Here is a 22,883-nt window from a genome sequence, read left to right on the forward strand (position 1 = left end):
TCCTCAAGCCCCCAAGTACAAGCTGTGGGCCTTAGAGGAGCACTGTGGGACAGCCACATTAGACAGATGTCTGCTGTGGAGGTGGAAAGCACCTGTGACCTCCATGCTTTGGCGAGTACTCTCCAAGCACAGGTGTTTCTGCTCCCTGCCTCCTTGCTATTTTAGCTTTCATGATTCCAAGCTCATACTTTCTTGAGTGTGCAGTATGAGGAGGAAGAATATGGGCAGAAAACAGTCTTGGCATTATTACTTCTCCAAAACAAATGTCTTTTGTTGTTCTTTAAATAGAAAAATGCAATGACCAAAGTACCATGAATAGGGAAGAAACTTTTTTTCAGCTTTATGGTACACCATCCACACCTGCTGTTGTGGTGCTGTAAACATAGTTACCTTCAAAAGGGTAGGGAGTTATTCTTTCCCCATGGAACTAAGTTCTATCAGATGTTTGTTGGCTTCAGCACCAACTGAGGTGAAGCCATCATAAGTCTAAATGAAATGTCTTGCATCAGGGTGTGCAGGTTGACCGGGTTGTAGACACCCCGCAATGAACCATCTGTTGTTGGTTGCTTCTTTACTTAGCATGTGGTTTAATGTTGAGCTCTTTCTGCTCTTTCCTAGAGTGACTTTCCAACCAGGATGTCCCTTGTGGTCTGATGTTTCGACATCTCTCTGAGTAACCAGAAATCACATGCAGACTACGGGGACAAGACACATACCCAAGAGCCAAGTAGGACCAGGACCTTCTCTGGCCATCACCTTGGAAGATTTGCTGACCTCTGCTTTGGAAGATTTGCTGACCTCTACTTTGGCAAAAGATGGGAGGCAGCCTTTAAAGGAGGCTGATTTCAAACCTCTGTTCCCGTCTAACTAGTTTGAGAAACTTACCAAGAAAATGACATATGGGAATATTCCCACATACAGAGTTTCTCACCCATAGAGTTTATGTCCAACCTCCTTCCTTAGTAAAACCAGGACTCCATTTCCAATTTTAAAAGAGAATTAGCTCTTAACTGCTAATCTCCAGAAATTGCCTATGCCTACAGTATGCTTTTCTATACCTCCTGTGCTATGCTTAGAGACAGAAGAATTTATAACTACTATTAGAAGGCTTTCTGCTGACAAAGGAAGATAGCTTCAAGGCAAAATGTACCTTTTATACCCATCACTTCCCAGTCACTAGTCAATGACTATTGTTACACTAAAATCAAAAGGCCTTTGGTGAGCTCAGTGACAGTGACCTCTGGGACAATCTCAGAAATGACTTCAATTTGCCGTTATAAATGACAATTCTTGAGTGGCTGGGACAAAACAAAAGAGAGTGTATCTTTTGAAAGCTGCCTAAGTGGTATTTCTTTTTCCACTCCTAGAACATGAACTGCTTTTTCTCCTTCTGCTCTCACATCTGTATCTGAATTTTGGACGCAAAGGGCTCTTCTCTTTCTCTCCTCTCTGGAACTTTCCACAGGTTGGTGCCACACAAAGAGCCCCACCCCACTCTGCACTCTGATTAGGTTGTCATCAGGTGCCTTTTGATAAATACTTAAACCAGACACATGAAAGAGAAGAGGGAGAAAAAGAGGAGAAAACAGTAACTCAAATAGAAAAGAATGAGAAAGAATTTAAGAGGAGAATGACATATTTGGAATGTGGGTCATTTCCGCTACAAATTCCATTCAGTCTTTTCTGGTTTTGTGCTTCATTTACCATGAATTGTTTCTGCCATTCCAGGACACCAGAGATGTGGAGCATGCATCTCTTGCCCGAACTAGGCCACCACTGTAGATACTTACGGGAGAAAAAGGCTATTGCTTTCTCCGGAAGGAGCGCTTCCTGTTTCCACCCTTGCTTAAGTAATGTATTTTGCCTGAATCCAAAAGCTAGAACTGCGTGGATTTTGTAATTTGTATAGATTTTTAAATGGCCACAAATTCCTCCCTTCTCATTGAGAAGTGCAGTCTTTTCCACCCCTTGCATCAGAAATTGGCCACATGATTTGATTTGACCAATGGCTCAATAGCAAATGTGATACAAGTAAAGACTGAAAGTTCTTATGAACGGGGTCCACCTTTCTTGCTGCTCATGGGAACCTTGACCACCAGCAAGTGAATGAGCCTGGACTGTCTTCTTGCATGAAGAGAGAAAAGAGCTCAATTACTCCTGATCCCCCATCTGACAACCTGTCAACCCTCAGCGGATTGCAAACATATGAGTGAGTCCAGCCAAGACCAAAAGAAGAACTGCCTTGCTGAGCCTAGCCCAAATTTCTGATTCCTACGCCAGGCGTGAGAGTTGACACACTTTATATGTTCATTTCTCTTCAAGGACAAAATTGACTCTTCTTGTCCAGTGTTCTCTGAATCCCTTACTCCCTCCAAACATAGGTGTCTCACAGCCTCTGCTTTATCTTACAGGCTTTTTATCAAAGCATTTCACCCTGTACAGTTATAATGGGAAACATGATTGGGTTAAATCACTAAGGGACAATAATGCTTGACCTTGCTGTCCCCTAATCCAGCAGTGGTTCATTCCCTATCTCTGGATCCATGAAAAACCTCTGAAGGATGTTTCTTTTTTCAGTATCTCCTTGGTTTTCTCCAGAGCCATCTGACTGGAGCTGGGCCCTGTTGTCAGAGTACCATTCCACTAGTATCCATTGTACTTCATGATAGAAATTTAAAAAAAAAATTCCCATGTTTGCAATGAAATAAAGAAGCGGCTGAGTGCGAGTCAGAGGGATGAACTGGTATACTACTTGGAGAATTGGCCCACCTAAGGACTTCATAGATGCTTTGGTGTATTCCAGAGCAACCAGGAGGACAGAGTTCAAACCAGTGCTGGCACTTCCAAGGGCTGGAAGACACAAGCCATAACCCTGGTGCTGAGATTTTTAGACTTGCTGGTGTCCCTGGCCTCTGAAAGCCTGTCTGTTTGGGTCCCAGTTCAGATGGAAAAGATGATGAAAACATCATTTTGTAGTCACCAGCTTTGGATTTCAACTTGCTCAGGCAATTTTGAAGAATATTGGGTAGCTGCAGCAGCTATTATCACTTTCTACTGAGCACTGTGTCAGGCTTCTCACCACCAAAGAGCCCCGTAGCACCAACTACAGAGACCAAAAATGTTGCTTTTTTTTTTTTTAAGCTGCAGGCATGTATGATTTTGTTGAAGATAGCAATGAGAGAGATAGCAATTGGAAACCTGTAATTCCAAAGACAGCAAAACTACGTAAGACAGACAATAAAAAAATACAAGGAAGATAGCAGGCTACTGGAATTACCTGGGGGGGTCAGGACCAGGTTGTCCTCTGTAGGGCTGCATAAATCACTCAGACTTCCAGGCCTTCAGTAGAGAGAAAAAGCAATTGTTTCTGAGTGTGTAGGCAGGAGATAAGACTAAATAAACAAGTCAAGGCCAAGCTGGCTATCCTGAATACCCCTGGCTTTTCTCTCTGTATCCCTTTGTTTCTTTTCCCTTGAATAGTGTGTCCTTCATAGGAAGTACATGTTAGCTTCCTTCCTAGGTTTTGTTTGAGTACAAAATAAGTCTCGTGTAAGACATGAGCTCTGTTTACTGGGACCCCTCAATTTAATAGGGAAATAAGACATACCCAAGAAAGAATTAGGAGATTTTATATATATAGTATGAAATAGCACTATGGATAAATAAAAATAAACACAGAGATTTAAAGGTTTTTAAAATTTAAATAATATTTTGATACTTAAGTGTTGTGTGTGTTTGTTTAACATCCTGCTTAAGGGTATGCTCAGTGATCTGAGCTAATATTCAAAAGTCTGAACTGGAAGGAGGTGAATTAGATCCTGGAAGGGTGAGCTGCAGGAGGCCTGGAGTAATGACTCACGAGGTCTGTTTGCCTGTGAGTCACAACTGCATTAGGGAGATGCTGGAGGAGGGGGTGTGGATGCAGGTGGCAGGAATGTCACCTGGTAGATGAACTGCTTCTCTAAGCCATCCATAAACTCATCCGGAATTTGGGGACAGTAGCCATGGACCTGGGGATGCCTACCAGCTCTTCTATCCAAGCGTGCTCACAGGTGAGCTCACCATCTGCTCCACAGGCTCAGTGTTGCAGCCTTGAGTGTTGCTGCCCATCTTCCCTAACACAGCACAGGTCTGCGAGAGATAGTGGGCTTCTCATCTCCCTTCTTAATGACCCTCACTCTGCATTTGTCATAGGACTGGGCACACTTGGCAAGGGAAAAGACTGCCGCCAAACCTGAGGTTCCTAGCCACACCTGTAAATATTTCTGAATAGTCTGCAAAACCTCATATAAACAACCTTAGATAGTCTTTGAGAGAGGCTGAAGTAACAAATGCTGTTGTCATTTACCCCCTTAACACTTTTTAATAGATGGAGAAACCATCATTGTCATTACTGAAGTCGCAAACCCATTAGGACTTTAGATTCCCAACCTCAGCTCCTTTTCTGCTGGATCAGTGTTTCCCCAAATTGCCTAACCATAGGCATTGCTTAATTGCTGTTGTTAATATAGTTGCGTACCAATGGGAGGGGGGTGGTCAGGTACCCTGTTTGTTTTCACATGTTCCTGATATACATTGGTATGTGACTGTTAAAGGCATCTCCTATCTCCTGCCTTGGAGATTAATCAGATGGGTCAAGAACCAGGATTGGCACTTTTAATAGGCATTTCAGGGGAGTCTGCAGCTGGTTGCATTTGGAAAATGTTGCCCTCAGTCTTATCTCTGGTATACCCCAAAGAGTTTGTCCTGAGGTTTCCCTGGGCTTTGCGATTTTTTTTTTTTTACAAGTGTCCCAGTGAGGTCCCTCTCACTCCTGTAGGGTGGGCTGGCAGTGGTGAGGCTTCCAGTAGTCTGGCTGTCGCCCTGGGGAGAGGCTGACCAGAATACAGTGGTGGGAAAACTGTGAAGCAGTGAGACAGGCAAGTTAAGAGCACTCCCTAGGGGCCTGTTACAGATGTTTCCATTCCCAGAATAGTGATCTGTTGTGACAATCTCAGATCAGACAACAAGATTACAGGTAATTTTCTCATTCCCTTGATGCCATTCTGAACAAAATTTAAATCACAAATAGAAAGAACAGAGGCCATTGTGGAGTTGGCAAAAGTAAATCATGTTTTAAAGATGCAAATGATAAGCCTAGCTGGTCAACACTACTTCCACCTGAAGACCCAAAGTGAGATGGGCAAGAATACTAAAATCTACAACATCTATCTCTCCAAAATGAGATTTTAAATGCTTCCAAAATCTTAAAGAGTTTGAAACCAATTGATAGAATACTTAGAAATCCAATTGATAGAATACTTAGAAATCCAAATTTGCTAAAAATAGGGGCCCAGGTACTTAGAGTCTAGAGAGAAAAAGTGCCTAGTGTTTTTTCTGCCAGGATCCTACCTCCCAGTCACCTGGGAACTGATCACTGAAGCTTTTAACAGAGTAGGACAAAGATAATGTTGAGCTGCTTTAAGCAGCAGCCTGAGCGTTAGCACTGCCTGAGAGTGATAAGGTTAATACTAATAACATTTGTATCATTTTTATGGTGTGTTACTGTTTACAGGCCCCTTTCACATGCATTTTCTCATTTGATCCTAACATCAACCCCTGTGATAGATGCAGTGTGGATGTCGTGGTCCCTTCATACAGATTGTAAAACCAAGATTGAAAAAGGCTGTGATTTGCCTATACTTAAATGGCTTTAAATGCAGAGCCAGGCCTTCTGATTGTCATAGGGTTCTTTCCAATTCCTACAATACCAGTGGGACTGGAATCTGGCTTATTCTCTTTGCAGCCAAATACTTGGTGAAAAGAGTCCGGGCCTTGATGTTTGCGCATGCTGTGCATGGGGTGAAGCTTTGAAGATAAGACACCGTCACTGCATCTAACTGAGCACCACTCCTCAAATGCTCTTGTAAGAGAGTTGGCTTCACTCAAGGAGAGTTTCATTTTCATTAGTAATGCTGTGAGGAGAAAGGCTTTGGTCAATATGTTTTTCAGCTTTTCTTTTCGAAATCCTTCTTGAGGGATTTCTGAACCAAACTATAGATTTATCGTGACTTCAGAAATTCCAGGATTAGGGGCAGGAGCTGCGTAGGAGGAAGAATATCTGACATCTTCACTATATTTTGAGATTTTAAGTACAACTAAGAGGGGCCACATACAGAGAGAGACAAGGAAGGTAGGAAGGAGAAAGATATAGCAGCTTAGAGAAAAGTTCTCTTAGAGTTTCTTGTTGGGGCTGGATGTGAGTTAAATGTAGGAAGACTAAAAGAGATACACACATACCTTCCCTTTTATTTTGGCTTTAAGGAAAAGCCACATCATTTGACAAAATAAAGTTTTAGACACTACTACATGAAAATTCTCTCATAGAAATAGAAGAAACAGTGGGATGGACACAGAGGGTCAGAAGTCTGCTTCATAAGTCACCTGTCCAGTTGTTTTTGTGCCTTTTTTGTGACATCAGAACTGAACTGTTTGTATCACTGTTGCCTGTGATTTTTGTTTTCCTGTGTCAGACATACAAAAATGAATTTAGTTAGAATGTTTTAAACTAAATAAAGTATTCTCACCTACATTTGTTACCAAGAACTCTTAATTAACATAAAAATGGTTAATCATGACCTGACATTGAATGGCCTTAGCAGGAAAAAGAATCATACCATACATGTCTTCCTCAGATTGTTTTAAATACCATAATAGAGGAAAACACGTTGGGTCATAGGAGAGACAGGTGCTGACAGAACATAATGTGTATTTTTGCAAATTTTAATAAATAACAACCAGGATAATTCTGTTGTCACTCAGACCACTCACCACAAACTGTATAACATTCAGGAGGCGATGAGGGGTAAGAAAAGTGGTTGAACAAGGTAGTTGTACCTAGCTCATTTTCAAATAGAGCACAAGCATGCCTACTGGAAATTATAGTTAAGAATGGGAGGAAGAGAGCTATTCATGGGAGGACATTTTCGTTCTGAAAAAAATCGAAAAAGTCCACAGAACCATAATTAAGAGAAAGTAATTAAAAATCTATTTTAGCAATAGAAATGATAAGTACTTCAGGGAACTATTAAACCACTCTTGATAGCCAGGCCCTCTTAAGAGAGTTCCAGATTTTAGGAATGGAAAAATCTGTCCTTGCTTGAAGTATCTGGGCTCAATTATTTTCTTTTGGTTGTTAACTTAAAAAATGTTAATGTGTAGATTTAACTTAAATATAAACTCTAAATCAGTTTAACCTTGATTCCCTCCTCTAGACTTTGTGCTATTTTATCTAATGTTTGAATTCCATCTTGCTTTTTCAGCTCTATAAAATAAATTTTGTTTTTATTTATAAAGCATTCATTAAAAGTCACCCGCAGTTTTTCTGCACATATTTTCTTTCTATTTTTTAGCTGTTCCTTTTAACCCTTTTTCTTTCTGAAAGTTTTCTTTAGTGATGATCTGTTGGCAGGATACCTTTAACAGTTTTTGTTAGTCTAAAACAAAGTCTTTGTTTCATTCTTGAAAGATAACTTCACTGGCATATAATTCTAGATTGACAGTTATTTTCTTTCAACACTTGAAGTTATTATTCTACCATACTCTGACTTTTACTGTTGCTTTTGAGAAGTCAATTGCCAATTTAATTACTCTTCTTTTGTAAGTCATCTGTCTTGTCTCCCTGGCTGTTTTAAAATTTTCCTTTTGTCTCTAGTGTTCTTTGGTCTAATTAACAAGGAACAAGGTGTGGATTTCTTTTTGTTGTGCTTCCTGAGGCTGTGGATTGGATTTTACTTCAGAGATGGAAAACTCTCAGCTATTAGCACATCAAATATTTCTTCTTCTCTTTAAACTCTTTTTATTAGAATTCCAATTAGATGTTAGATCTTCTCATTCTATCCTCCATATTGCTTAATCTGTCTTTTCATGTTTTCTATCTCTTTGTCTTCTGTTCCTTATTCTGAGTTATTTCTTCAAGTTGATTTTCTAGTTCACTAATTTTCTCTTTGACTAGCTCTAATTTTCTTTCTTTGAGTTTTATTTTTAATTAATATATTTTTCATTTCTAAAAGTTTAATTTAGATTTTTTTTTCAAATCTGCATAGTCATTGTTGATAGTGTTACATAGCTTACGCTTGTGTACAATTCCCTTTTATTTGAATATACTAAACACACTAATTTTAAATTTTGTATCCATTTTTTTATTAGCCTTTTTGAGTCTAATTTTGGAGTTACTTATATTAACTCACATTCATAGATTTTATTTCCTTATGTGTTTTATAGTTTTTTTTATTGTGAACTCATGTTCGGTAGAATGCCATATTACACTGGTACTAGTCAAGAAAGGCCTTTCCTGCTTCTTATCTGCCCTCTTTCTTTCCATAACGACTCCACAAATACACAGCAACCCCAGAAGATCCAAGCGGAATGAGTGAGAGTAAAGAAGGAGTAAATGAGCTAAGTGTGTGTGTGTGGGGGAAGTACATACATTTCTCTCTAATGTGAAATATAGAATGAAAAAAAGAAACAACTTAAGATGTGGAGGGAAAGACACTGTATGTTCAGAATTTGATATACATAAAAGAAAGGCTATTTTTATTACAAATATAAGACTGTTTTAGGGGTTAAAAATGAACAGAAGATCATTAACCGTTAAGAGCCGCTAAAGAAATAATAGATCTAGATTTCATTTAAGAAGCAAGAAAGGACTAGACTCATTGGATGCATTAGAGTTCAGCAAAACAAAATAATTTATTTTTTCTCACAACTGCCTAATTCTAATCCAAATTTTTATTTTCTTTTAAGAAATAAGAAGGAGGCTGATTTCAGATTATCTTAGAAAATCTTGGCAGAATATCCTAATAATACTCATCACACCATTTAGGTGAGAGTTATGTTTTCTGCTGAATTTTGGTTATAATCATTTCCGGAATGCACATCAGGTGGCCTGAGATGACTCACCAAACATGGCATGGGGTGTAGAGGCGGAAAGCAAGTCGCCAAGAGACGGCCAACGAGTTAGCCTGACACGCCATCTAGTGGCTTGAATCCAGCAGACTCAATTTTGCTAGTTTTCCAGTATTAAATAGAAGTGTGCTTCACATTACCTAAGAGATGTATTTTTAAAAAGCTATATATGAATTAGCTTTTGGAAAAAACTAATTAAATGCATTAGGGATTCTTTACTTAGAAGCTTTCTCTGCGTTTTGCAAGTTTAGAACTTCCATATTATGTTTTCAGGGCAGACGTGGGTACCACATGAGAAAACCTCACGTTTTTTTGCTTGAGACCAAGTGCGAATTAGGCACACATCTTTCTTGTTTTACAGCTATTTTAAAGCATGCTTTTAACACCATTGAATTACAAATGCTTTCTGATGTCAGGTCAGGACTCCAATTCTTCAGAAATACAGTGAAGCCAGTTTCTCTGTAACAAGCAAAACTGTGTCATTGAACTGTGCAATGAAAAGACCTAAATTGTCCATTCCCTGGCCTTTGGCTGTACAAAAATGAATCTCTCTCCTTTGTGTTCTCACTCTGTGTCTGAAAAACAAGTGAAGAAGAAAATTTCACAGTTCCATATTAAAGCAATTTAACTTAGGGGAAAAAAAAAGCAATCCTTGCTCTCAGGAGACATTTTCTATGTTTTATTATAAATCTTGTATAGTGCATCGTGTCAGTGTATTTTTCCTGGCTCTTTTTTCCTCCTAAGATTTCAGTCTTCAGTAGAGCAAAGATGAAGGGAGATATATATATATATATAAAAAATACTGTTTTTAGAAAACACCTTTGTTCAGCTGAATGGAATTCATTGATAATAGACAGTAACACCTGCTCCTTCCTCCTAGCCTCCTAGTGTTCCTGACATGATCTAAGCAACTAGTTTTCTCATTTCTTCAGGCCAAGGAAATAGCCACTAATGTTTCTTTTTTGGCAGCTGTATTAGTAAAACATCTTTTAGTCACAAATGACAGAAATTTAATTCAGACTAATTTAAGAAAAAAAAAAAAGGAAAGGATGGAGGTAGTTTGAGAAATCCTGGAGTAATTTATGAGAAGAGTGAGGGTAAATCTGAGTATTGATGTAGTAAGCTTCTCTCTCTGTTCATCATCCACATCTACTTGTCTTTTTACATCTATATTTCTTACCAGTGAGGATAGACTTTCTCCAGAAGACAGGATTATAGCCACCAGAAGTCTGAGAGTCACATTTTCCCAACTTGTTTGACCAAACAGGTGAAAGGTCTTCTGCAAGAGTACAATCCTGGAGGAAGCACAATCACTGTAGCCAGGAAGATGGCAAATCATTTATGACCAGGAAAACGAGGCTTCAGTGGACTGCAATGTGGGACAGGAACATTTCTCCAAAGGAGAGAGGGAAGTGTTATTAACAGAAATGGGAAAGAGGGTGCTGGGTAGACAAGACACATACACAACAGCAACAACAACAGATATCCACTCCTGCATCCAAAGATTCTTCTCCTGTAGCCAAAGAACCCTGAATGACCAACACTTCTGGCTTCCTTTTGCTGCCAAACTCCTCAGACATAGTATCTCTACCCAGGGCTTCAGGGAGGCTGTTTTCACTGCAGTGACAGATCCCACCAGAGCTTTCCATATACCAGCATATCTCCTTGGTTACACTTGACTCATTTTGAATTTAGAAATCCATCTGTGTGTTACTGTCTCACTTTGGACCTTTCATCTCTTCCCTGGATTATTCCAATACCCCCATTTCTTCTCTCCTACCCACAAGCCTTGTCTTCTAATTATTTACCTTCTACTTTGTTGCCGGAGATTCTAGACAGTTTCAAGAAGAATACTTGATGCTGGACAAGGTGCTTTCCTCCTTCCTGTCTAATTTCTATACAACGGGGAACATTTTGCTTCTCTATTGCTGTGGACTGAATGTGTCTCAAAAAAAATGTATACGTTGAAACCTTACGTTGAATGTATACGTTCAACCTTACGTTGAAACCTAAATATGGTGGTATTTAGAGATAGGGAGTTTAGGAGGTGATTAGGTCTTGAGAGTAAAGCCCTTGTGATGGGATTAGTGCCCTTATGAGAAGAGGCAGGGGAGAGATTACTTCCTTTCTTTCTCTGCCACATGATACAATAGGGCATGCCCTGCAAACCAGGAAAAGGGCCCTCACCGGGAACTGAACATACTGGGGCCTTGACCTTCAACTTCTCCGTCTCCAGAACTGTGAGAAATACATCTCTATTGTATTGTAGAGACCACCAAAATATCATGGACTACCAAGTCCATGATTTTTCATGATAGCAGCCCAAAGTGACTAAGACAGCTATTCACCTCTTCATTCTTTTCTGGACAAGTAGGGAAGGATAACTAAATGTATTTGTGAGAGTCTGAAGCTCACCGTGCCACACTTCACAGTGTAAAGGTGAGTGCGTATGTCCCCTGCATTCTCTTTTCTGCTTCTGCATCCTCTTTCACAACCTGTTCTTAGGGATGGCCAACATTTTTGTGCTTTTTCTCTTACATGGAGAGAACATTTCTTGAGCAGAGTCCTTCCCGTGCACCTCAGCTTTGGACCAAAGCTACATTCTCTAACATGGCTACTGGAAACCCTGCATCTAGGGGGTTCTTTGTCCCTTGGTGAGCTTCCATTTAACTTGTAATCCTTACGCATATGCAGCGTTGGTCATGGAAAGAAAAGGACTAGGTTACCTCAATATATGTGCACGTAATGGGCAAGTATATAATTCTTACATTAGATTATGTAACTTTTAAAATACATATAGGTTTTAAAAAACTCACTAATTTCTTCCAAGCAACTAATATCTCACATTCATCAGATCGTGGAATACCCATGACACTACACCTTCTTGCCATTCCAGCCTTTCACACAGGAATTCAAAAAGATATTGGATATTTAGAACAGCAGATCCTTGGAGGGGAAATCTATTTATTAGGTAATGTTCCCTCAAGAGAAGTGAATAGCAGGTCCAAGGCACTCACCATGAAGAGAACTTGGAGATTGCTCATATTTTTCATGGTGACTCTTCAGATTTAAATAATCTGTCAAATGAGAGTGGATTTTCATAATGATCCAAACGCAAGTCACTCAGAGCAGGCCATGAGGGATTTTTAAAAGGAAACTTCTTCTCCAGGCATTTGAGGGCTCTTGTGGACCCTTTCAGTACTTCAGAGGGAAAAGTCTTCAAGAACTGGCCAACAGTTCTTCATCACAGCAAATGTACTTCTTTTTCCAAGGAACTTGCCAATGCATTTTTTTTCATTCTCAAGGAAATTCAGAACAAAATTAAATGTTTTAAAATCTTGACTTAAGGAGACCAGCAGTTTTGGTAAAGCTGCCACATGTTCTTCACAGTATGGAAAAGAAATAATTGACCTGAGACTTGCACTGTAAGAAGTGGAAGGAGTTAAAGGCAGCTATTTAACTCTGGCTTGTGGTAGACGGTGACCTAGCCGAAGGCACTGCTGACCTGCCCAGAGGACAGGATGATGAAGTTCTGGGCCGCATCCCATGGAGGCTGTGCACCCCAGCGGGTTCCTAGGCTCCAGGTTCCAGGCAAAACCTTGGAACATTACATACTCCCTCCACCAGGGTAGTCCTGAGGCATTACCTGCACTCACGTGCAGCCGTGTCATAAGTATCTTGATAATGACCTGCAGTGATGAAATTCCAGATGTGCATGTCTTGTAAGCAGAAAATTCAATAAGTACTTCTGTTGAAATTCAGATACTTAACATCTGACTCTGTCACTGTCAGCTTTTCACAAACTTTTTTTTTTTTTTTTTGAGACAGTCTCACTTTCACCTTTGGTAGAGTGCCATGGCGTCACAGCTCACAGCAACCTCAAACTCTTGGGCTTAAGTGATTCTCTTGCCTCAGTCTCCCAAGTAGCTAGGACTACAGATGCCCGCCACAATGCCTGGCTATTGTTTGGTTGTAGTTGTCATTGTTGTTTGGCAGGCCTGGGCTGGGTTTGAACCCACCAGCTCCGGTGCATGTGGCTGGCATCCTAGCTGCTGAGCTATACGTACCAAGCCAAATTCATAATTTTTTTGACAAAAAGGCAAGAACCTTAGAGCACACACGAGGCTCTGAGTGATCCAAGCCCTTGCTGCCATCATGGTCCATTGGCAGTTACTGCCTCTTCCTCCTGTCTGCTTCCTTGCTATGCTCTAATACGCAGAACCACTTGCAGAGCTGGTGTACATGGGGTTGTTTTGCACCTTTATCCCTTTATTATAGAATTCCTTACTTCCCCCTCTTTGGACACTTTCTTACACACATTTTAAGAGTCAGTTTGCGATCTCTGCCTTAAGGAAGCCCCACTCCCACAGGCTGGATTTGTAGCTAGTTTCATGATTCTGCAGCAGTCTTTGTCCTGTCTGTGTTCTGTACATTAATCCAAAAGATCTCTTTTTGTGTGTTTGGCCTCTCACAGGAATGTAAGTTCTTTGAAAACATTCTTTCTTTGGATCCTTCATACTACTATGTTGTGTGGCTTCTGCAATATTAGCTTAACTAAACCAAAGTGAAATAATTTTATGATATTCTGAAAGCCCTGACCTCAGGAGGGCTGGAAAGCAGTTGCTACTGTGCAGGTTGAATGTGCCCAAATGCCTTTACCTCCAGGACACGTCTCAGCCCGTGCAAACGATCTCAGTCACCTGGAGGCTTTTGGCCTAGCCATACATTGGAGTAGAAGTTAGGTAACTTTTCAAAGAAACTTGTCCCTTTCACATATAAGTATAGAGGATTTGGGGGAGCAGGAGACGGGGATTCTTTTTACTTTTAAGCCATGGGCAAGAAGTTTGGAGATAGGATGGCTGCATATTTTGGAAGTGGAAACACCTGAGACCCTATCACAGCTGCTCACCCCAGCTGACGATTTATTGTAGCTGTAGAGTTTCTTGATGATCTGGGTCTGGGACCTGAAGGAAGCAAGCAGTTCATAGGTCAACAGCTGTACGTGTTTTCATTACGCTAGTAATTCCTGTTCCCACATTCAAGAGAACTAGAAAAGAGGATAAGCTAAGTATGTAAGATAGAGGTACCAGGGTTGGACGACGCAGGGGGCCTGGAAAATATCCTGTCCAAGCAGAGGGAGGCTAAGCCACTGACAAATCCACTTTACCTCTGCTAGGCCTGAGATCTGCTTCCTTCCTTTCCACCATATCCTCAGTTTCTTTTAGTCTAAAAGGCAACAAGTCAGTGTAATAGCTAAAAAATATCAATGCTATGAGCACTCCTCAACCTCCTTCTCCTCAGTGCACACCAAACTCTGAACAGCCAGCTCAGCTTCTGTAATTCTGTGCTCTAAAATGGTGTGAAGGGTTCACAGGACAAGACCCCAAAGGAGGTGGGCCTGGCTCAGTTGATTTATAGGAACAAGCAGACTATGGGACAGAAGAGGATAAAAGATCATGGTCAGGATGGGGTAGGAGAGTTTGGAAAAGGAAAAAAGAAGATTTGGGGTATAACCATCATTAATATGGGATTTTGAGAGAGATGAAAAAAGGATTTTAAACACTTTCTTTGTTATGAACACAATTTCCTTTGTCATTTTTGAGAGACTTTAGTATGTGCCAAGACAAGGTCATGGCTTAACCTGGTTATCACAGTATTTAAAAAGTCTCCCTTCTTAGCAAGGCTTCTATCTTATCATCTAGCACAAAGGGTGTTTTGCATCTTTTTTGAGAAAGTATCTCCATGCTGGGCATGAAAATCAGGGGAAGAAAGGACGAGGTGCCCAACTGTGTACCATGAACTGTGGAGCTGATGATTTTGGAGACACACTCCAGAGAACAGCCTTGGGGCCTCCCCTAGACTCCCCGTGTGGCATGGACTCTCCCTAACTCCTGGCAATCTCAGGATACTGCCTTCTTTCCAATAGATTTTAAGTTGTTCCATAACATATATATATATATATATAGTTACCTAATGCTTATAACAACTCTAAGGAAAGGAGAACAGGTATTATTTCCTCTCTTTATAGATGAAAAAAATCAAGACCACAAAGAGAGGAATTACTATCTTAAAGTGATTTAAAAAAGAAAAAGACAGCAGTGAAACTAGAGCTGGCATCTAGACCTTCTGAACCCTTGTTCATTGTTTCCCATTACACTTAGTTCTTTCTTTGCAAATCACTCTAGAGATTGTAGAAGTTCACATGAAAGGAGGTACAGTAAGCAGGAACCTTGAGCGTCCACTGACACATGCAAGAGACAACCTGACTGCCCTTGAACGTGAGATGCTGGGAAGGACCTGCAAATTCATGGGCAGTGAAAGGTCCAGAATCACATCCCAGGAGAGCTCTATAGACTGGAACAATAGCCCAAATCTAATGCAATGAAATTAGAAGAGACAAATGCACAATCTTACATTTTGATCTAAAAGATAATTGCACAAGGATGAGATGGGGAGATATTGCTTAGAATCCTTTTATCCTTATAATGAGCTTATTTTTTAAATTATTTGTTGAGTGATCACCATGTCTATAAAATGGTCTTGGTACTGAGGTTACAGCAGTGAATAAAATTAAGACAAATAAGGCTTCTTACCCTCATGGAGCTCAGACTCCAGTTAGGGAGAAAGTCAATACACAAGTAAACTTAATTACTTGTGTAATAATAATAGTATATAATGAAAGTATACTTTTATTTCATAAAAGTATCAGTGTTAATACAAATATAAATCAGGATTATAGACTTGAGCATCAAGTTGGGGGATAATATTAGAGGAGTGTTCAGAGAAGGACTCTGTTAGGAAGGGAAATTATCAAGTTGTTATATGAAGAAACCAAGGTTATGAGGATCACTGGGCAGAGTTCCAAGGAAAGAGAGAGCAAGTGCACAGTGCTGGAGGTAGGCATGAGTTCAGAATGTTCAAAAAACAGGAAGCCACTGTGACTTGGAATTAATGAAGGAGGAAGGATGTAGGAGATGATGTTGAAGGACTGCCAGGACTAGACCCTTGAGGCCATGAAGGCCACAGTAAAGATGGCAGACTGCTAGGCATCCTTCCAAAATCTACTCTTTTTCTTCCTTGGAAAAAGACCTCTATCTGGATGCCTAGCCACACACTAAATGTCCAGCCATCTTTGCCATGAAGGATGTGACTATTGTTAATGGAACGTGAGCAACACCCACCTCACTTGATTGAAGGAAAACTGCTTGTCTTTAACTTGTCTCTTTCTCCTCCCCAGGGGTGACCAACCATGCAAATAAAGGCAACATACTAGCCTGAGGGATAGGGGAGCAACAAGATGGGAGGAGCCTGGTTTCCAAATGACTTCATGGAAAACCATCCTGCCAGGCTGGACTGTGTGAGAGAGAAATAATCAGCTATGTTATTTAAGCCACTGTATTTTGAGGTCTTTATTACAGTCTTGACTGTAATTAATCAGAAATTTGAATTTTTCTTTTTCTAAATGGAAAGCCATTAGAAGGTTTCAAACAGATGAGTGACATGACCTTTGTTTTAAAAATATTATTCTGACTTCTGTGTGTAGAACATATTGCAGGAAAGTGAGAGTGGAAGAAGGGGAAAGAGAAAGGGAATGTAGATTTAATGTGAGAGGCAGTGAAGCAAGACTATCCAAGATCTTGCTTGGGTACCAAGTACTCAGTACCAAGACAGGAGATCCAAGATATGGTTTATGAATGTATTTTGGAGGTAGAGCAAGTAGGCTTGCTGACTTATTAATTTTTGGAGAAGATGAAGGAAAAGAAAAAACAAATATGATTTCTAGGTCTCTGATTTGAATGACTGATGAAACAGTGGTGGAATTTCCAGAGGTGGAGAAGATTGAAGTGCCAAGGGAGATAAGATGCTTTGACTGAAAAAACCACCACCATAACAATAACAACAACAACCCCCCCCCCCGAAAACTTGACACGAGGTGGTAAAAACTATAAGGAAGCTTAGTAGCCTACACAAAGTAGAGCAGGCTACAATGATTGGCTGTTCCAACAGCTTAAATATGTTACCAAGATCTGTCTAAATCTCCTCTTTGCCATCCAAGTTTAAATTTCATCCTAAAGCTGGTTGCTCTTCAGGTCAGTGACTGACGTCATGTGTTCCTTTGCCCACATCCAACAGGAAAGAGAGCAAAGTCATCTTTCTAAGCACATAATATGAATCCTTCCTTCTAGCCTGAATTTTCTACTTGGGTCTGCCATGTTCTGACTGGCGTAGATGAACAAAGAAGAGGCGTGGAGTCACTGTCCTCCTGAGTCATGACCGAGGTATAGATGGCAAGCTATGACACTGGGGTAAAATCAGGTTCTGTTGGGGAGGACAGGAGGAAAGATTGATGAAGAGTTTATGCTTTGCATTTTGTCTCTTTGTTTCTTTAAAGAGAGGAGACAAAATGGGAGACAGATACATGTGCAGACTTGGCAAACAGAGGAAGACCAAGATCTTATAGCAAAAGAGAGAGATTTTTTCATCCATCAGAAGAAAGAAAGTTTAAAAACTGGTAAATACAGCTAGAGTCTCCCTGGTACCAAGGGAGAAGGTCACTCCTAGTATCAGATTTAGCTTATGGCAAAACCGCTACATGGATGAGGCACTGTGCATCTCAGTGACTTTTTTTGTTTTTTGGTAACACAGATGTGGTGTCTGCAACTGATGAGTCCATGCAGCCCTGTGGGGAGCCAGGGCAGAAGACAGTAGAATAAAACTCTTGCTGGCCCTGGTTTTTGTGTTTTAGAAATCCAGTCTTTGGGGCCTGTTAGGGAATGATCACAAAGCATTCAAAAACTGTAAGTCAAGCCTGTGACATTCTGAGAAATAAAGCCTTGAATATGAAAAACAAATCAAGACTGTGCCATTGAGGGCAAAAGAAGCCTTGGTCCAGGTTGAAGGAGGGAGGAGGAGAGGACAAGTTAGAATGGTGTTTTCATATCAAAATCCTGACTCCAGCGAGACAGATTCTTTAGGTGACTTTCTTGTCATTCTATGAATAAGAAACTTGTTCAAAAGCTGGTCCTAGAGAGGAGCTGTTAGGAGGTCTTACTGTTTGTGATAACCGTGAAGCACCCAATGATTGTAAGGTTGATGTGGATCAGGCCATCAGCTTCCCCTCCAAGAGAAAGGGAGCAGAATTGATTCCTAATCATAGATGTTGCTGCCAAGAACCTAAGAAACTCAGGGGACGTGGAGCATTGGGGTCACTATGGAATTAGTTTGCATCAGATATATGGAGTCTAGACCCCCTGCATCCCCAGACTGTGCTTTTAGGCCATCAACTCCAATTGCTAAAAATGGAAGGTGGCCAAAGAAATGAGGCAAAGCCATGAAGCTATCAGCGCTTTGCCTCTGCTTTTGATTGTGTTCTGGGTGTGTTCTACCCACCATCCTGTTTTCTTTCAGAATGAGTTAGGTATATAGAATCCTAAAAATCAGACTCAGCCCAGGCATGGACTGGGTGGATCACGCCTGTAATCCTAGCACTCTGGGAGCCTAAAGTGGGTAGATTGCTTGAGCTCAGGAGTTTGGGACCAGCCTGAGCAAGAGTGAGACACCATCTCTACTAAACATAGAAAAACTAGCCAGGCATAGTGGCTCACTCCTATAGTCCTAGCTACTAGGGAGGCTGAGGCAAGAGGATTGCTTAAGCCCAAGAGTTTGAGGTTGCTGTGAGCTAGGACGCCATGGCACTCTATCCAGGATGACAGAGTTTTTGTCTGTCGAAAAACTAAAAAGTAAAAATCAGAGTTAATAGTGACCAAAGTAGAACAGAGAAGGTAGGGAAATTAAAAATAGGCAATTTTTACCTTTAATCTTAGAAATAAAGGGATTTTTCCTGTAGAAATGTAGGAGTAACAGTAATTTAGAACTAACTACCCACACCTCCTATGTCCCCACAAAACATAAAGTCTACAATTTCATCTGTTTTTCCATCCTCTGTTGGAACCAGCCCCAGTTAATAAAACTGAGTCCAAGGAATCATCACACTTCTCTTATTCTATCATCCCAGCCTGGGGGTTGCATGTCCAAATCCCAGGGTCAGACTTCTGGTTTCAAATTCTATCTTTGCTACTTTCCAGCTCTCTGAAACAGCCTTAGTTTCCCCACCTTTGAATGACAAGAACCCTATTTGCTTCACAGCCTAGCCCAGTCCCTGTGTATACTCTTCTAATGGCCTCCATGGTGATGTCGATTCTGCTGGAATTTAAATGGTCCAGAGCAGCAAAGGAATAGAGACAATCCTCACATTATCCTTTGACTAAAGTAGCCATCTTCAGAACTCTCATAGGTCTGTTTGCATTCTGCTCTCATGGAGCTTGTCTGAGAATAATTCACAAAAATGCCATTGCAAGGGGAAAGGGAGTTTTATAGGGAAAAGCTAGCCTACATTATAAATGTACAAAAGGAAAGAATATGGAAAATGCTTTAAAACAGCAGAATTTAACATTTGAATATTTGGTGCCAACTTAGGTGAGGACTCACCCTAGAAAAGTGCTACATACCTCAGTGCTGAATATCACAACAGCCACCTTCCAAGGGCTCTCCTTGGGAAGCTATGTACTGATGCTAGTCCACCCTTCAAAGCAATTTTGGAACTCTTTTTCTTGGGGCAAGGAAAAAGTCACTGGGAACCAGATCAGGTGAGTAGAGAGAGTTTTCCAATATAACTATTTGTTTACTAACTAAAAACACCCTCATAGACAGTGCCGTGTAAGCTGGTGCATTGTTGTGATGCGAGAGTGATGGATTGTTGGCCACAAGTTCAGGTTGTTTTCACCTTTTTATGCAGTCTTTTCGTCACTTTCAAATAGTAAACTTGGTTGGTATACATTCATAATGAATAATCCTCTGATATAAAAAAGATTAGCAATGTGATTTTGACTCAATTCAATTTGAACTGACAGAAATTTTTTGGTCATGGAGAATTGGCTGATATCCACCATGCACTTCAATGCTTTGTTTTAGTGTTGTATTGGTACACTCATGTTTCATCATGAGTGATAATACAGCCCCAAACATCTGTCTTGCCTTTCCAAATGGTCTTGGCAAACTTCCTCCTTCCTTTGCTTTCATTCATTGGTGAACTCCTATAGGACCATTTGTGCAGACACCTTTCTCATGCCAAGATTTTCTGTTGAGATTTTCTGAATTGTTTCTCTTTTGATAGTTAATTGATCTGCTATGCTTCTCACAGCCAGCTGACAACTTTGATGCACAATTAGACAAATTTTTGCAATATTTTTATCAGTTCTGTTCATAACTGGCCACCTTGACCTCTCTTCATCAGTGATGCTTCCTCTCCTCTCAAAAAAAAATGTTTAATCCATTTGTACACTGCCATTTTCTTCATGGCATTATCCCCATAAACTTGGACCAACATGTCCCTGATTTCACTTCTACTCTTGTCAAATTTTAGAACAAATTTAACATTTATTCCTTTCTCTAACACATGCCCTAACATTCTTGTGATGGCATGCAAGAAAAGGCAACAGCAGGCTCAGGACCTGTAGCACAGTGGTTGCAGCCCCAGCCACACACACCCAGGCTGGTGGGTTTGAACCCCCCCTGGGTCAGCTAAACAACAATGACAACTGCAACAAAAAAAGGCATTGTGGTGGGCACCTGTAGTCCCAGCTACTTGGGGGGCTGAGGCAAGAGAATCGCTTAAGCCCAAGAGTTTGAGGTTGCTGTGAGCTGTGATGCCACAACACTCTTCCCGGGGTGATAGCTTGAGACTCTGTCTCAGGAAAAAAAAAAAAAAAAGAAAAGAAAAGGGCAACAACAATAATGAACACCTTTCAGCAAGCCACTGCCATATGTGAACAGGAAAACAGCTAAAGACACTGATTTATCAAGGTTATGAAACCTTACTGAGCCATTTGTACAGTGCTGCCAAGATGGTGCATGGTGGCAAGTTCATGAACCTAATCATCAGACCTTGTAAAGCCATAGTACATGAAGAAATATTGATTTTCTGAAATCCAGCTTCTTCTATGGACAAGTTCTTGGGAAAAGGCTCATGTCTCATCTTGAGACTACTCACTCCTGTCAGTTTGTAACATGAATGATTAGGTTATCTCCTCAAATACAATCACTGATCAAAAATCCATTTGGTTAGCATGTAAATGTTCAAATTACCCCAGACTGTAAATTCCTTGAGGGTAGAAATCATATCTTTTTCATCTTTATATACATAATGCTAAGCACATACTAGGTATGCAAATTGTTAGGGAAAAAAATGAATGTCTTTGGCTTTGGAAAAATGAACTATCTTATCATGTTTTATCATGTACAACTGATAAGATAATGCAAAGATTCATAATTATTTCCTCCTCATCTAGAAGAGAGAAAAAAGGAAAGAGTCATGTGGGCAGAATATCAGATGAAAGTCAGTGAGAGCGCAAGGTGAACTGCACACAAGGTGGGGAGGATGTGCTTTGAGCCCCTGGTCATCCAGCCACTCTGGATATTTGGCTCCACACAGGCAGGAAGAGAGTTCTGGGGGCTGCTTTGTGCCAGAGTGGGAAGTCCATGAAGAGGAAAGAATGGCTTTAGGGGGTATTTTGGTAGAAAAGATGAAGAGGTGGGATGATGTGCAGAGTTGGGGGAAAGTGGGTGGGAGGAGAAGGGGCACTAGAAGACCCTGAGGCAGAAGGATCTCTGTTTCAACTTCTGAATCTTTGTCTCCAAGCCAGATTCTCTGCTGAACTCCAACAGCACTAGACATCTCAGTCCTGAAGACAGATGCCTCAAAGTCAACAGCCACAGCATCAAAGTCATCAAATTCATCCCTGACTAGACTTGCATTTGCTTTGGGTTCCTTACACTATTAAATCTGGAGACAATGGAGTCATTCTTGATGTGTTTCCTTTTACCTTCCAATGCACTCCTGACATTAGCTACCCAGAGTGAAAGCAGATTTCCCAGGGTAAGGGTGCATGCGCCCATAAGACTGCACTCATTTCAGATGCTGGCTGCAAACCTGGGGGTTCCCAGGCCATCTGTACTTCTGACCACCTGGCTTCAAATTCTGGGATTTCCAATGACCTAATCAGGTTTGGTAATTCACTAGAACAACTCATGGAACTCAAGTAAACATTATACTTCCAATTATAGATTTACTACAAAGGTAAAAATCAAGGCCAGCCAAAATAGATGCATAAGACAAGGTCTGCGAGGATCCCAAATGCAAAGTTTTTGTGTCCTCAGAATGTGTCACCCTCCCAGGACAGTGATGTGTATCGCTAACCAGGAAGCTCCCTTTAGCTTCATTGTCCAGAGTTCTTGAAATGTGCATTAAAGCTACAATGAGATATTGCCTTACCCCTGTTAGAATGGGTTTTATTTAAAAGTCCAAAAACAATAGATGTTGGGGTGGATGCAGAGAAGGAAACTCTTTGCCACTGTTGCTGGGACTGCAAATTAGTACAGCCTCTGTGGGAAAACGGTATGGCAATTCCACCATTCAATCCAGACATCCTACTACTGAGTATCTATCTAAAAGGAAAAAATTCATTTCATCAAAGATACTCAAATGTTAATTACAGCACAAATTCACAATGGCAAGATGTAGAATCACCCCAAGGCCCATCTATTTATGAGGAGATTAAAAAAATGTGAAATATAGGCCATGGAATACTACTCAGCCACAAAAAGGATGAATTATTGCCTTTTGCAATAATTTGGATGGAATTGGAGACCATTATCCTAAGTGAAGTATCTAAAGAATGAAAAAACAAATTCTGACTCAGCACCTGTAGCTCAGCAGCTAAGGGTATCAGCCACATACACAGGATCTGGTAGGTTCAAATCCAGCCCAGATCTGCCAAACAACAATGACAACTGCAACCAAAAAAAAAAAAAAAAAAAAAAAAAGCCAGGTGTTGTGGCAGGCACCTGTAGTCCCAGCTACTTGGGAGGCTGAGGCAAGA

The 22,883-nt window shown here is 40.7% G+C and overlaps 1 protein-coding gene across 2 annotated transcripts in view; it reads left to right on the forward strand.

Annotated features, from left to right (window-relative positions):
* The window catches only part of ILDR2 (immunoglobulin like domain containing receptor 2), a 59,101-nt gene extending 55,429 nt beyond the window's left edge, over positions 1-3,672 (forward strand). For both annotated transcript variants that reach the window (XM_003785741.3, XM_023510837.1), the window contains one exon: positions 619-3,672. In XM_003785741.3, the coding sequence (XP_003785789.1) occupies positions 619-654 (36 nt within the window). In that variant the 3' untranslated portion in view covers positions 655-3,672. The remainder of the gene's footprint in view (positions 1-618) is intronic.
* The last annotated feature ends 19,211 nt before the right edge of the window (positions 3,673-22,883 follow it).

The sequence above is a fragment of the Otolemur garnettii genome, unplaced genomic scaffold (assembly GCF_000181295.1).
Source record: "Otolemur garnettii isolate 467f Iridium unplaced genomic scaffold, OtoGar3 scaffold00016, whole genome shotgun sequence".
In the NCBI taxonomy this organism is placed as follows: domain Eukaryota; kingdom Metazoa; phylum Chordata; class Mammalia; order Primates; family Galagidae; genus Otolemur; species Otolemur garnettii.